Raw genomic sequence first — 15,751 nt, 5'->3', positions numbered from 1 at the left:
TAGATCACAACAGTGAGATGTGGGTGCTCAGAGGAGCGCTAGGTGCACTCACTAGCCTAGGGATGGTCTTCTGTTTTACAGCCTCGTAATGTCTTCGGTTTGACTTCAGGCCTCTGTACGATGATATATTGTCTGTATCCCTGATTTGCGAAGTCATTTGCAAATAGGGGAAACTGACCTTCAAGTCCACAAATTCCCAAAGTCTGCCATCTATGTAATTCTTTAGAATCCTGTCATTTTTTTCCTGAAAATATTCATTCAAACCAAATGGCCGAAAAGAAAACAAAAAGTTGTGAAAGATCTATAGGTCTGTCCAATGAATAGGAGTCTTAAATTGCTCTTTGAACTCAATGCCAGGGAGTATTACATATTTTCAGAGTAGTGTTGTATCCATTTTCTTAAAAACAAATGGGAGTCTGAAGCACAAAGAGATACAAGAATTTTTTGTTAAGGTCATTGAGCAAATCAAAGGAGCAAGTATGTGTCCTACATCTAAGCCCTAAAAGAGGTGCCCTAAGCTTATAAGGGCAGGCCTGTTGGAATGGGGAGTTGATACTTAGTAAGTACAGCATTTGTTTTCCAAGAAAGGAGTTCTGGAGGTTGGTTGCACAGTAATGTGAATCTGCTTCACACTACTGAATGCTACACTGAACATGGTTAAGATGACAATTTTTATGTTATGTATATTTTACCATAATTTTAAAAAATGTTAGGGGATAGAAGGATATGAGGAATTATTCTCCAGGCAGAAGCAATAGGATGTTCAAAAGCTTGGAAAGAAGAAGGAGATTTGCATTAGCCTAAGGTCTTTAGTTACTAGGAATAGAGAAAAGAAGAAATAAAAGTTTCCTTTCCTTTTCCTGAATATAGAGCTTGCCATGGGGCAATTCTGAAATAGTCCAAGTTTGTCTTTGGCGCTCTACTGTATCCCTTTCTGTATTTTTCTTCTTCCTTTTTCCTCCATATAGCTAATGTCTTCAGTTCACCCAAGCCCTCCAGATCAATCCACCAGTCAGGCATGTTTCAATTCTTAAAATTCCCTTTACCCTCAAATTACCCACCTCTCTTTCTATCCCTGTCAGAATTTTTAGTCCTTCTGAACAGCAGTTCTCAGCTAGGTTGCAAGAGAACAGCCATCTGGATGGAGATTGTGTGTATATATCTGTGTGTGTGAGTGTGTGTGTGTGTGTGTGTGCATGATTAAATATATATGACTAAAGTGTGAATGACTATTAGCTTCTCAGAAGTATCAAACTTTTAAGAGAATACTTCTGAATTCAAAGTGAATCTATTAATAAGGTTTTAGTAGAATGAAGCGAAATTACAGCATTTTTGGCTATATTAGGAAGAATGTTTTTGGTCCAGAGAGCTACCCTATAAATGGCCTATCTTCCTAGAAAATCTGTCTCAAGAGTTTGGCTTCTCTCAGACTGTTCCTATTTTTTTTTTTTTTCCAGCTCCCTTTTCCCCATGTTTCTAAAAGTTGCAAATCATTTTCAGTGTTACCCTCAAAAGGGTGTCTGATGCCAAGGAAGGGGAACTGGAGGGAGAAAAGGATATACAACAGAAGCCACTTATTTGTGTGTGTCATGAAGTCAGGAACTTCCTAAAGTCTTCACTTTGTCAGATGGCAACATGTCTGTTTAGACTGACATCACTCCTCACCATTCATTGTGGTAAAAAAGCAGCGTTCTGGGGTTCACATCACAGCGTCTCCCCTTAGCTGTGTGACCTCGGGCAAGTCACTTAACCTCTCTGAGCCACACTGTCCCAGATGAAAAATGAGGATAATGACAGACTTTGCCTCATGTCATTGCTGTGACGATGAAGTGAAATGATGACTGTGAAGCACTCAGCACAGCGTTTGGCTTGTCAAAGCCAGACAACTGGTAGCTGTCGTCCCCGTCATCCCCATCACCTCCATCCTCCTCCTCCTCCTCCTCCTTCCCTAGAGGGCTCCTGTTAAGAGCAGCCCTGGCCCAGTTCCAGCGAACACGTGAGAATGAACAGCACTGACGCTAAACTTCCCACCACGGTCAGGATGTCCATCCAAGGAGAATGGCAGGAGGGGTGACGCGGAATGCCAAGTTCTCGGCACTTCTCTGCTTACAGATTTTGAGATTGGCAAGCGTATGATTGTGCCTGTTCTCCTTCTGGTTTTGTAGTCTCTGGCAAAAACAGTCCCCCCCCCCGCCCCCCACAAGCCCTGGCTCCAGCGCTCCATCTGGGGCATCGCTTCCTGTCACGATAGCGGGTCCCTCATTCAGGATTCATTGCCGCCTGTCCCCAAACAAGCAGCGAGGAAGGCCACACACGTCTCTCTATTAATCAAAGACTATTTTTAGGAGAGAGAGAAGGTCTCTACGTAACCAACCTTTCCCCCACCCCGGGCTGAAGCAGAAGCAGAAGCAGCAGTGGTGGGAGGGACGGGATGAGCTGCAGAGTCAACTTCCGCGCCTAGTTTTTGCTTCTTTCTACACGGGGGAAAAGGAGTATGAAAGGAAGCGTGGAGGGCGCCTGGGTGGCTCAGTGGGTTAAGCTGCTGCCTTCGGCTCAGGTCATGATCTCAGGGTCCTGGGATCGAGTCCCGCATCGGGCTCTCTGCTCAGCAGGGATCCTGCTTCCCTTCCCCTCTCTCTGCCTGCCTCTCTGCCTACTGTGATCTCTCTGTCAAATAAATAAATAAAATCTTTAAAAAAAAAAAAAAAAAAAAGGAAGCGTGGAAGGTGAAAACCTGGCCTCCGTCCTCCGTTTGGAATACATGCCTGAGAGGATGTTCCAGAGAGTCTCCTCCTTCGCGGCGGTGCAGGTGGAGCTGTGCACAACTCAGGGGGCCGTGCCCACCTCGTTATCCTGTGACGCGTGCGGCGCGTGGCCTGCAGAAGCCACAGAACGTCCCTGCACGTTTTCCTTCTGGGCGAGCTAAGCACAAGCTCTTAGTCTGGCGTCTCTTCTCCCCTAATATTTACACTCAGACCACAGCACACAGCGTTGCCCGTGGGTCACTCACGAGGACACCACGTTGCCCAGGCTCTCCAAGAAGCGAATCCTCTTTCCTCCTTATTGCCATTTTGTGGAGAAACTGTGTTTCTAGAGGTCCCTGTATGGAATAAGGTGCATGCAAATCCCATGATCTAGAGGAGAAGTAGAGGTGACTTCTTTAGAGGAAAAGCTTACCTTTTAGCGGACGTTGAATTCTAGACCCCTCCTTTTCATGGCTGGTATTTGAATGGACAGATTCATAGGCTGAAAAACAAGAGGCATTTTACCTGTGAGTGTGGAAAACTCTTGAAAAAAGCTACTTTTCTTACCTCAAGACAAGGGAAAACCAGGGGGTGGCTTTGATGTTGAATTCTCGTAATAAATGGAGTGGTTTTTTTTTTTTTGTTTTTTTTTTTGTTTTAAATCTGTTGATGCCATCACGGAGAGAAGATTGAGCTGGGATTTTAAAAGCATCAAGGAAGAAGAATAACTTTTGTTTACGGTGTTTAAGGGTGAAATCCAGTAGGGACCATGATGCTGAAATTCTGAGAGGAGAACTTCTGACAGAGCAAGAGCACGAAACAGTTAATGCCTGACACACGCTGGGAGGAGATGCCCAGATTTGAAGAGCAGATGTGCTGTGGGGCCCCAGTGCGCGCGGCGATGGGGGCATGACAGACAAGTGGGAACCCCAGCCGGCAGCTGTAGCGCAAATACAAGGGTTGGACCAGGGGAGACAGGAGGGATTCTAGCCCATCTGATCCAGCCAAGAAGACAGACAGGCTTCTGCACAGCCCTGAATTTTTTTTTTTTTTTTCCAATTTCTTAAAGTTACCTTGGGTGAGAATCATTCTCCTGGCTGTCCTTGTCAGTCAAAATGAAAACTGGTTAAAACAATGCTGTTTTAGTGGATGAGGAGAATTTGCTTGATGGACCAGAGAAAGACAATTTTAAGCGGGGGGGAGGGGGGGTGATACTAGCAAAGAGGTCAGCTGAGTGGATCTGAGATGGAAGAACAGTTTTTAATGGGAAATCTGGGGTGTATGGGGGGTGGGGTGGGTGTGAGATATTGAGGAGATAGCCACAGGGAGGAAAAAGTCAGGCGGAATTGTAGAAAATTCAACTTGAAAAAGATTTTGAGGGACGCCTGGGTGGCTCAGTTGGTTAAGCAGCTGCCTTCGGCTCAGGTCATGATCCCAGCGTCCTGGGATCGAGTCCCACATCGGGCTCCTTGCTCGGCAGGGAGCCTGCTTCTCCCTCTGCCTCTGCTGCCTCTCTGTCTGCCTGTGCTCGCCTGCTCGCGCTCTCTCTCTCCCTCTCTCTCTCTGGCAAATAAATAAAATCTTTAAAAAGAAAAAGAAAAAGATTTTGAGAGGCTCTAATTGCCCCTTCCTCCCTACTAATTTCCAAATACGTGTATGTAAGTATTCATGCTTCCTTGTCTCATTACTGATAAAAAATATACTAAAGAGGTTGCCAAAAAACAATGTTTGTTTTTATTGATTTGCTAAACTGTGGTGGGCTTGCAAAAGCCCGTTCTGTGGTGTTTTTCCACCTCGGAGTGCAGACCCAGCCGCGTGCACACATAACTTAGGCTGAGCAGGGCAACTTGGGATTCTAAGAACCAACACTGGAGAGACGAAAAGCCATAATTAGTGTTAATTGTTGACCCTACAGTTCAAGAGTGGATGCTCTGGAGAATGGGAAATGAGAACAAACATTAATTATTGAGTAGGGACCTTGGAGACAGACACTCTGGATTAAAAGGAGAGAGATAAATTGCATAATGAATGTTAATTTTCCCTCAAAGAATTGAGTGGTCGGTGGTTGGAGAGGAAAAAGAGGCTAAAACAACCATGAAAGAGAAACGTCAGTGTGTGTTGGGGTAAGAGGGTACAGGAGAGTTACGCACACACTTTCCCTCACTGCTTACCGCCTTGGCCTTTGCCTCGAAGCTCCCAAGCTATTTGCTCTCAAGGGTTTCCTTAGGACGCCTACTGTTTACCACAGTTGTCTGCTAGGAAGCTCCACCACTTCCCATGCAGCAGCCACAAAACAGGCACGCGGCACAGTGACACGCTGAGAGGTGTGCGACACTGGAATTCATTTTCTATGTGTGTTGGTGGGAGTTTGACTTAAAGTGAGGGAGGTGGCCGGAACAGAACGCCTCGCAGAAGGCTGCGGCGCCGGGTCTGCTGCTGGGCGCGCGGCGGGATCCAGGGCCTTGACTGTTGCTTTATCTCAAGTAGAAGACATCACACGCACACACACACGCACACACACGCACACACCCTGAAGAAACCCTCTTCACTGAAAGTGAAAATGAAAAAAGGAATTTGAGTCTAAAATTGGAGATGAGGATAGTAGCCAGTTTTGAAAAGAGACTCTATTATCAGGCTTGTCACTGGCTGCTGGGGTTCAGAGAACTGCTCCTGTCCCCACAGCCAGGCAGCATCTCCGAGGTCTGCGTGTGGCCTTCTGTTCGGCTGTCGTCAACCCGGATGGCTCCGCAGGGGCCCGAATGCTCAGCCTTTTCTCTCGCTGTCCCTTCGTGCCGGCACGCGCACGGGGCGACATGACATCCCTCCTCGAACACCTGCAATTCCTTGGTGCCGAGAAAGCAGCATCTCAGCATTACCCTGGAGCACAAGGCCTTCTCTGGTCTGGCCCTGGCCTGACTTTCAGCCCCATCGCCTCCCGGGAAGCCCCTCCCAGCCCGTTCCCACGGACCACTTGTCCGTTCCCACACGCCTTCTCTTTTTCTGTCTCTCTCTGCTTGGGTTCATGCTGGTCCCTCCGCTGGTCATGTCTCTCTCTCTTCTCTGTTTATCCTCTTCCCCTGGTTTCTCAAAGGTCCGTGCAAATGGGATCTCTCTGCAAACACCCTGCCCAGGCCCCTAGGTTGGAATTAGTCGGTTAGGCCTCCAACGAAGCACTCTTCCCATCCTGCCCTGTGGTCGAGTTCATTGCTTGTGAGTCTGTCCTCAGGTGTCTGTGAGTCCCTGCGGGGCAGTAGCCAACAGGTGCTGAGCCTCAGAAGCAGCGGGGGAAGAGCCCAGGCTCTGGGGCAGGTGACCCTGGGAACGACAAAGCCGGCTGCTTACCAGGTACCACGAGCGTGCGCAGGGAGTTGGGCTCCTGTGTTTCAGTTTCCTCAGCTGTGATATGTGAAGGAAAATACTCACTTCGTGGGATCCCTGGGCTCATGGAATGAGATGACGGAGGGACACAGTGCCTGACAGAGTTTGCCCTCAATATCAACCTCGTTCTCTGTCCCCTGCCTACTGTAGGTGTTCATATTTTACCGAAGGCAGCAAGCACACATGTCATGGGTCTTCTCTCTTTTAGGTGCAATAATATTTTATAACAGAATTTTATTTACTACTTTACAAGACGTACTGCAAGTATGACCTTTTTTTTTTCTTTTTTAAGATTTACTTACTTATTTGAGAGAGAACATGCATGTGTGGGGGAGAGGGGCAGAGGGAGAGAATCTTCAAGCAGAAACCCTGCTGAGCGCAGAGCCACTTGGGGCTCCATGTTGTGACCCTGAGGTCATGACCTGACTTGAGCCAAAACCAAGTGTTGGAAGCTCCACCGACTGAGCCACCCAGGCGCCCCAAGTATAAGCTAATTTTTTTGTTTCATTTTTGAAAGATTTTATTTATTTGTCAGAGAGAGACAGAGAGAAGAGACAGGACAAGCAGGGAGAGCCGCAGGCAGAGGGAGACGCAGGTTCCCCATTGAGCAAGAAGCCCAATAAGGGACTCGATCCCAGGACCCTGAGATCATGACCCAAGCCAAAGGCAGATGCTTAACCGACTGAGCCACCCAGGCATCTTGAATCTGGTTTGACTGTTATAAAGTGTAAACTAGGATGGCAGATATTACAGTTGTTGTTTTAGCTAAGGAGCATGGCAAGCTGCTGTAACCAAAAGACTCTGAAAGATAAACATGTATTTCTCTTTCAGGAAAAAGCTGAGAAGTAGGTGGGCAGACCAAGGTGGCTTTGCTCCATGAAGTCATCTGAGCAATGAGGTTTCCTGGATCTTATGGCTCTGTTATCCCATAGAGTATGGCCCTCCTCCCCCTGGTTGAAGCTATTTCACCACCTCAGCCAAGTCCAAGGGGAAAGAGGACCTTCTTCAGTGAAGAGGAGAGAGAGCAATGTCCTTTCAAGAAAATGACCTAAAAGTTGCACATGTTACATCTGTTCCCATTTCTTTAGCCACAACTTAGTCACAGAGCCATGCTTGGTTGCAAGAGAGGCTGAGAAGCAGAATTTCTAGCCAGCAGACGTCTCTTCAACAGAACTTAGGTTCTGTTGCTTCTAACAAGATAATGAAAGAATGGATATTGGGGAACAATTCGACTCTTTGCTACTCACAGTTTCAATCCTTAATTATGGGCTGTGTTCCAGGAGGGCACATGCGGTTTCCTGGGATATTCAGAAGTAGATAAAGGGGATCTACCCATAGGAATTTCAAATCTTGGAGAGGAAAGAAGGAAAAAAAGTAATAAAGGGTCACCTGGGTGGTTCAGGAGGTTAAGCCTCTGCCTTCAGCTCAGGTCATGATCTCAGGGTCCTGGGATCGAGCCCTGTATTGAGTTCTCTAATTAGCAGGGAGCCTGCTCCCCCAACCCCCACCCCAGCCTGCCTTGCTGCCTACTTGTGATCTCTCTCTCTGTCAAATAAATAAATTAAATCTTAAAAAAAAAAAAGTAAAGAAGACAAAGAAAGTGCTGGAGTGCTCGGTGAGAGGCCCAGACCATGAGAATGAGGGGAACCTAATAAAGTAGCCATTAGCGGCGGCTGAGGCATCACAAGGAAGGTGGCAATTCAGCTAGTCTTTGAAGCCTGGAGTCTTCGACAAATAAGGCGAGAGGCAAGTACGATTTAGTGGGAAGAGCTTTGACCTAATCCGGGGTGGAAAAATCTGGATTTGAGCCTTAGATCTGCCACATAGAAGTGGTGTAACTTTGAGCAAATCACCACACTTATCTGGGCCTCACTGGTCCTTATCTACAAAATGAGAGACTTTCAAGCTGTGGTCTCGTAGCTGCAGTGGCGTGACACCCTCCCCGGGAGTCCTCTCAGGAGGGGAAGAGTTAGTTGGGCTGTGGAGAAGTTGTGGGGAGACAGACCAACCCCACTTCAACCAGACGGCTCTACGGTTACCCATTTTATCTACTAGTGTCCTCAGCGAGTCTGTCTGGTATTAAACGGTGATGAAGGCAATGCTTACATTCCCGCTCGACTTTAAGGCTCTCTGAATGGGATCAAACGTAAAGGAGGTAGAATTCATAGTTTCACGGGCTTTGTAAAAAACGTAAGTCCCACCATATGCAAAAACTAAAGAGAAACTAAATATTCTTCAACACTTCATACTGATTTTTTTTCTAAAAAATAAAAATTCTGAGCAGATTCAGAGAGAACTATTATTTTTTGATATTTTTCTTCTTTGGGAAGCATAAAGTGGTGATGACACATTTTCAGCCAAATGGGAGGTAGGGGAGTCTTTGTGCTTCTGTGAATCAGGAGAGGTCTTTGTCAAAGGAAAGGAGGTTCCCTAATGTTTTTTAGTGGCTCTCTGCTGGTGGCTATCGGAACACCTTCCAGTACGGGCTGCTGGGGCTTTGCCAGTCTCACTGTGCTGAGGGAAAGAACCTACTTCTCTGTGAAGTCCAGGAACAAGCGCAGCATCACAACCCGCCCTGTGGTGGATGTGACAGATCCAAATTAGCCCCACGCCGAGCTTCATAGGAATCTCCCCTAATTTCTGTAAGGAGAGCGTGTCGGGCAGGGCTTAGTGGAGAACGGAAACCACCAGATATTTGAAAAAGGAGCAGAGTTACTCTACAGAACTTGGTGCTTATAAAGTTGCTGTGGGGCCTGCCACTGGATCCACTCAGTCTTCATGAACTTGCTTGCTAGGGTCAGCAGCCCAGAGCTTCTGCCTGGCTTCTGCCCACCAGTGTCTCTTGCAAGGGCAGCTCTTTGGCAGAACACAAATTCGTGGGCAGCCTCCTGATGGCAAAGGATCTGGGAAGTGTCTCTAGCCTTCTAGGCTCGGCAGGACAGGAGGGCCCACTGGAAGGAAATGCTGGGTGTCGAGGGACCCTATCTGGTCATGTTTTCCTTTATTTCAGTTAGCCCGAGATCCCTAAAACTGTCAATGTGATTTCTTGTGGGTTATTAACAAACCCAGATTGGGGCAAAAAGGCCTATTGCCACACTGGCTTCTTCTTACCTTCCTCTACATCTCATTCAGAGAGGGATGAACTGTGGATTCAGAGTGATGTTTGGAAAATGGAAATAAGAGCAGTCATGAGTTACTGAATGGCTGAGATCCCGGTTCCAGATTCAGACAGCAGAGCTGCCCTATCAGAAAAGAGCATATTTAGTAAGATACAGCATCACAGCTGGAAGGGACCACAGAAACCTCTGTTTCGCATTTTCCAAGGTGTGTTCCAAAAATGATTTAGATCCACATGATGCTTTGCCGAAAACAACAAAGAACTAAGCGGTCAGGTGCACAGCCTCTGAGAGAGCAGGAATTCCCATTAGCATATTTGAGTCCTTGTGAAATCCCGCGTAAGGAATCTGCTTAGCTTTTGCCCCCTGGTTTCCACACCTATTTGACCTCAGAACGTTTTGATTTTTTATATAATGCCTGTTACCCTTGTGAGGAACTGGAGTTCTATGGGACATCCGCTAGGAGGACTGGATCTAATTCCAGCTCCTCTTTCCCTATATGAGGAAGCTGAAGTCCACAGCAGTGAATTACTTGCCCGTCATCGCAGAAACCACAGGTGGCAGAGCTGAGAATAACTCAAGACTTTGGACATTTAGTCTGGGGTTCTTTCTTTTTGTTCCTCACCCTACTGAATCTAAAGGACTTTTCCTCCGTCAAGTCTCCAGATGTGGGGCGCCTGGGTGGTTCAGTGGGTTAAGCCTCTGCCTTCGGCTCGGGTCATGATCTCGGGGTCCTGGGATCGAGCCCCACATCGGGCTCTCTGCTCGGCAGGGTGCCTGCTTCCCCACCCCCTGCCTGCCTTTCTGCCTACTTGTGATCGCTCTCTCTCTGTGTCAAATAAATAAATAAAATCTTTAAAAAGAATCTCCAGGCATCTTCTCTAAAGCAACAGTTGCTAAGAGAAAGGCTTCTCAAAGAAAATCATATTCTTTTACCCATGGGATGCCACAACCAGCCTTATCACAGATGCCAAATGGGGAAAACAAAGAGAAAGTCAACCATTGAGTATATGTTTGCCTCCAAATAATCAGTGTTTTGAGACCAGCCGGGACATTCTTAGACCCTTCATCTTTCTGTTTACCAAATTGCTGAGCACCAGGAAGTGACACAGAGTATATGATCTATTACCAAAACTAATTGCCCCCAAATCTAGTGACCTTAGAACAATAAACCCTTATGATATCTCACACGGTTTCTGTGGGAATCTGGGAGTGGCTTTGGTGTGTGATTCTGGTGCGGAGTTTCTCGTGAGGCAGTCCCCGTGGCAGGCAGGACGCAGCCATCTGAAGGTTTCCCTGGGGCTGGGAGCATCTCCTCTCTAGCTGGCTCATGCATAAACCTGGAGAGTTTATTCGAGCTGCTGGCAGGAGGTGTTACCGCCTTGCCATATGGACCTCTCCACCAGGCTGCTTGAATGGCCTCCTGACAGGGTGGCCGGCTTTCCCCGGAGTGAGTAATCCAAGGGAGAGGGAGAGCGAGGAGGAAGCTGCAGCGCCTCTTACGACCCAGGCGCAGAAGCCACACGCTGTCACTTCTATCATATTCTACATTTATTAGAAGTGAGCCGCTACGGCCAGTCTACACTCGAGGGAAGGAATATCAGCTTCTCCCTACTGGAGAGACAAGAGTCAAAGAATTTGCGGACATACTAGGAAAAAGTTATAAGAACAAGGATGCTTAATTAAATGACCAAAACATAAGGAACATATTTGGGGTAAACATCCATTTAGGACAAGAACAAGCGCTAACTGGGAACTCTGAAAGAGATCAAGAATTTAAATTTATGTGAGACCCGAAGTCTCAACCTGGGTCACTGGCACAGACATCGTGAACTTCTTGCAATAAAACACTTTTTTTGGGGGGGTGCCTGGGTGGCTCAGTGGGTTAAGCCGCTGCCTTCGGCTCGGGTCATGATCTCAGGGTCCTGGGATCGAGTCCCGAATCGGGCTTTCTGCTCGGCAGGGAGCCTGCTTCCTCCTCTCTCTCTCTCTCTGCCTGCCTCTCTGCCTACTTGTGATTTCTCTCTGTCAAATAAATAAATAAAATCTTTAAAAAAAAAAAAAAACTTTTTTTTTTTTAGATGTATTTATTTATTTGAAAGAGAGAGAGGGCAAGAAAGAACATGTGCATGCTGGAGGAGAGGCAGAGGGAGAGAGAGAGAGAATCCTGAAGAAGACTTCCTGGTGGGCGCAGAGTCCCATGGAGCTCGATCCCGGGACCCTGAGATCATGACCTGAGCCAAAATAAGAGTCAGACACTCAACTGACTGAGCCACCCAGGTGGCCTGCAGTAAGACACTTCTGACTGAAAAAACTTCTGAAAGAAAACTTCTCTTGTGGCCACTGTGACTGGGAAGATGGGTGAAGGGTCTGACCCAAGGATAAGCAATGCAGAGCACATATCCATGCTTTGACTTAAATCCTTCCAAGTGAAATTTTCCTTTCTTAAGTCTTTGAATTTTCTAAGTGCTGCAACATCCCAACACGACCAAAAGGGTCAAATTCCAGCTCTAGCCTTTGCATCTTTTTTTTTTCCCCCTTCTGGAGGTTTATATTCATTTCTCCAGGCTCTTTGAAAGTAAGATGTCATGATCTAATTGCCCAAGAATTTATTTCCAAATAGATGTTGACAGAGTCTGAAAGTGAAAGAAAGATCAGACAGATCATACTGTCTCCTTTACTCAAGACTTTTTTAAATTAAAAAAGTAACCATTTATGTTCCCCAAGGAACTTTCCTTTGTGGCACCAGGGGTACTCGGTCAATCAACAAGTATTTCTCGGACATATGATAAAGATAAGAGGCTCTCTAGGACTCATGTAATATTTGGGAACTCAACAGAAAACAGATGCAGATAAATACAACAATCACAAAAGTGGGATTGAGAGAGGGGAATGGGCTGCGGCAGTTGTATGAGAGGAGGTAGATTTGTTAAGGAACCTGTCCCAGGAAAGGTGAGTCCTTGCCTGGAGCTTAAAACCATGCTCAGTATTTGTGGGCACTTGGGCAAAGGCTGGGAGGGAAGAGAAGGAAGCCTGAGTGTTTGGGCCACTGGCAAGAGAAGAGGGGGACCGGATGTGACGGGAGACAAGACTGAAGGGCAGGGTGGGGAGAGTGGTCAAGACGGATCTGAGCAACTGAGCTACGAAGAGTTTGGTGTAATTGGAGCAAATCCTTTGCAAGAGTTGACCCTTTTTTTGGAGTATGCTGCTTCTCAAAATGCAATAGAACAGCAAAAAACCTGACCTGTTCATAGATCCTCTTTGAGGCTCGATGTGGCCTGTAGGCCCCTGTAGGGAAGGTGGGTTTGAGGTTCTGCCTTGACTTCCAGGGCACATTCCAGTCACCATCGAGACCGAAGACCCACCCATCGTAAGTGGAGAAAAGGCTGGGGCGAGGCTACTGACTGACTGACTGACTGACTGGTAGATTCACACCTTCAACAAGCTTACAGTGAATGCTTTTAGGTTTGAGAGACAGGTAGGATTAAATACACTGTTCATGGGACTAGCACAAGATAGCAGGTCAGTCTCCGTTTATTCATCAGAAATTTCATTTCTCTCTTTCTTCCTTTAGTGTGGAAATTGCTGAAAGATTTTTTTCACTGAAAATCGATTGTGATTCTGCTGTGTATGTGTCAGGGGCTGTGTTGGGCGCTGGGAACCCCAAAATGACTGAAACATCCTATCTACGCCGTGACAGCCTCCTTAAAGCCTGAATGTTTTCTTTTTCTGCTTCTGACTCTTGCTTTGCCAGAAGGGGGGTTATTTCTCCTGGAACAGAGTAGAAAAATGTGCAGCAGGTGAACAGAATCATGTGCCCTCTGGTTGTTAGCCCAGCTGTGTCACACTGACAGTGGCCTCCACCTGTCCAAATCCTGCTTCCACCAAGTCAGGACCAAGCAATTTTTGTATTTACCTCATGAGATAACACAAGTGGTTTTAACACTGAATTTGGAACCTAATGCCTTCAAGTTTCTGGAAACCCGTGTGCTGGGAAGCTACTTCCAGAGGAATAGACACAACACATAAACTGTAGCAATGGTCAGGAGACTTCCGGCCTTATCAAAATAAGAGTTGATCCTCTCACTTTGGATGGGAGGAGGACCCTTGGACATTGGGAGGGACTGACCCAGAGAAGGATGGAGAGGACAAGCCAGGCCTACTCAGATCTCCTGGCTTTGAATCCATTCTCTTTTTATTAAGCCAGGGGTGACCTAACCTACCAAATGAGTGCAGATTTTAATCTGCCTCGCCAAGAGGCCTGCGGGGCGTACGTCTCACACGCACACACTGTGGTGGATCCTGGGTGGTTGGTACTCCTCACCCTCTGACTTCACTTTTTTTTTTTTTCTTTGCAAAATGGCTATTGTCCAGAGCCAGCATCTCTTCTCCAAAAAAGTAACATGCCCGAAGGGTTTTTGGAAACTGCCTTGATGATCTGTCAGAAGCCAGATGATTCGCAGCAATGAACCAACGCGTATAACAAGGGTACCTGATTGGATTACCAATTAGCCATCTCCATCTCTGGAGGGTGGTTGGAAACAAGCGAAAAGGCAGTGTTTAGTTTGGGCAATCACCAAAAGGGCTTATCGTTCTCATCAAGGCATCAGCGTGGCACAGGAGACCTCCTCCAAGCCATTCTGCAGGAACTTCCGCCTCCAGATGCTCCAGCAAGAGCAAACTTGTCGTGCAAACATTGGGTTATTGTGTCTGAGCTACAGAGGCACCTCTGTGTCAGTGAGAGGGAAGAAACTGGCTGGCTTGCATCTGTTTTTAATGATGTCTCTGCTGCTGGGAAGTCTTGGAAGCTACAGGTAAAATGTTCCCATGTATAAGTGAGGCTGGCCTGGGATGTATCATCTTACCTTTACCTGAAAGAGGTTCCTTGGTTTCAGTAGGCCCGGGGAGGAACAGGCAGATGTTTTGTTCATCTGGACCTGGCGAGAAGTGTCCCAGTGTGGGGTCTCTGGAATCTTCTTGAAAATAAGCACAAGAATGGCCCGTGTTAGCGTAGGCGCAGGGGAGGCTCCTTGAACCCCCCACAGGGAGAAGCCAGTGTGGTCACGTGCTCACCATCATTGTCATGGCCCTGGCATTCATTCTTTGTTTTCTTTTTAAAGATTTTATTTTATTTATTTGACAGAGAGATCACAAGTAGGCAGAGAGGCAGGCCGGGGTGGGGGGAGCAGTCTCCCCTCTAAGCAGAGAGCCTGATGCAGGGCTTGATCCCAGGACCCTGAGATCATGACCTGAGCCGAAGACAGAGGCTCAAACCACTAAGCCACCCAGGCGCCCCCCTGGCATTCATTCTAATCCAATTCTCCCTTTACAAACATGTCCAGGTAGGGGTGTGTGTGTGTCTATTTGCTGTAGTTTGTCCTGGGCTCTTCTACCTCCCAGGAACAGGCTTGTTACTGACTGACTGTAGCTAAAGTTTGGTTCATTTCTATCAAATGTAATAGAGGATCCCTGCCAGGCAACTACAAAAGGGAGGGGGTTGTAAGAGAGAGGTTCTGGGCCAAAACAGTTTATAAATGAAAACGACGTCTTTGGAGAGGGAGAGAGAGAGTGAGTGAGTTAGGGGAGAAGGGGGTTTGAGGTTGGCCATTTTGGTGGCAGGGAAGCTGCAAACACGTAATGGAGATACTGATCGATGTATTTAATTTGTGCTTACAAGGCTTCAACTATAGATGCTTGGAGGAGGGGAGAGGGACGAGGGAAGAGGAGGAGGGACCAAGGGACTGAAAGGGTGAGGCATCCGGTCCCTGAGTGAGCAGGAGATAAAAATGAAAGATGCCGCCCCCGCTGTCTTTGTGGCTCTCAGTCCCCACGTGCCTCTCAGAGTGTGAGTTTCTCGCAGCCCCGAGTGTGATTCTGCTGTTAACCGAGACACTTTCTTCGCGGTGTCTGGCACCCAAACACACACCAGTCTCCGTCCTTTGGTGTTCAGCCAGAGACAGTAGCCCCGCACTCCCATGAAGGAGGAACAGCTGGCTGGGCTGTCCCTTCCAGAACGTGGTGCCGTCCGTGTCCAGCACGGCACCGCCCCCAGGGCATTTCAGGGGGTGATTTGGACTCTAAGCCGTTTTTGCTTTATGAGCTGCCTTTAGATCCCAGGCCCCGTGGAAGCAATTACTGCAGCGTCTCTGCGTTATTCTCGTCTAAGCATCCCAGTCTCCTCCTAGACTGTCAGCTCTTAAGGATAAGAAATTTCAGTGGGCCTGTCACAGAGGAGGTGGATTTACTTTGCCTCGCTCTTCGAGAGAAATCCAGAGTCCTCCTCTCTCTGTGGCTAGGCCTCAGGCTCTGCCCTGGGCTGGAGGGGGGCTTCTTTCTGGGGACTTCTTCCTCTCGGCAGAGTCCTGTCACCAGGCTCCCTGGCCCCTGGGAGGGTGTTGAGGATTGCCTGGTAACCCGGGAGCGTGTACCCCTGGTGAGCACAGGGAGCTGTGTCATTGCACACCGCTGCCAGGAATGAGAAGAGCACAGAACAGCTTGACATGCGTGTTGGTG

General features: G+C 47.6%; 1 protein-coding gene across 1 annotated transcript in view; it reads right to left on the bottom strand.

The window, feature by feature from the left end:
- The window catches only part of KIAA2012 (KIAA2012 ortholog), a 100,300-nt gene that overhangs the window by 53,345 nt on the left and 31,204 nt on the right, over positions 1–15,751 (bottom strand). The window contains exons 11-12 of the mRNA XM_044241325.1: positions 14,104–14,214; positions 3,178–3,246 (exon numbers count right to left, since the gene is read on the bottom strand). Of these exons, the coding sequence (XP_044097260.1) occupies positions 3,178–3,246; positions 14,104–14,214 (180 nt within the window). The remainder of the gene's footprint in view (positions 1–3,177; positions 3,247–14,103; positions 14,215–15,751) is intronic.

Source organism: Neovison vison, chromosome 3 (assembly GCF_020171115.1).
Source record: "Neovison vison isolate M4711 chromosome 3, ASM_NN_V1, whole genome shotgun sequence".
NCBI lineage: Eukaryota > Metazoa > Chordata > Mammalia > Carnivora > Mustelidae > Neogale > Neogale vison.
Note: the sequence above shows the minus strand (reverse complement) of the source record. Positions and strands in the feature narration are given on the sequence as shown.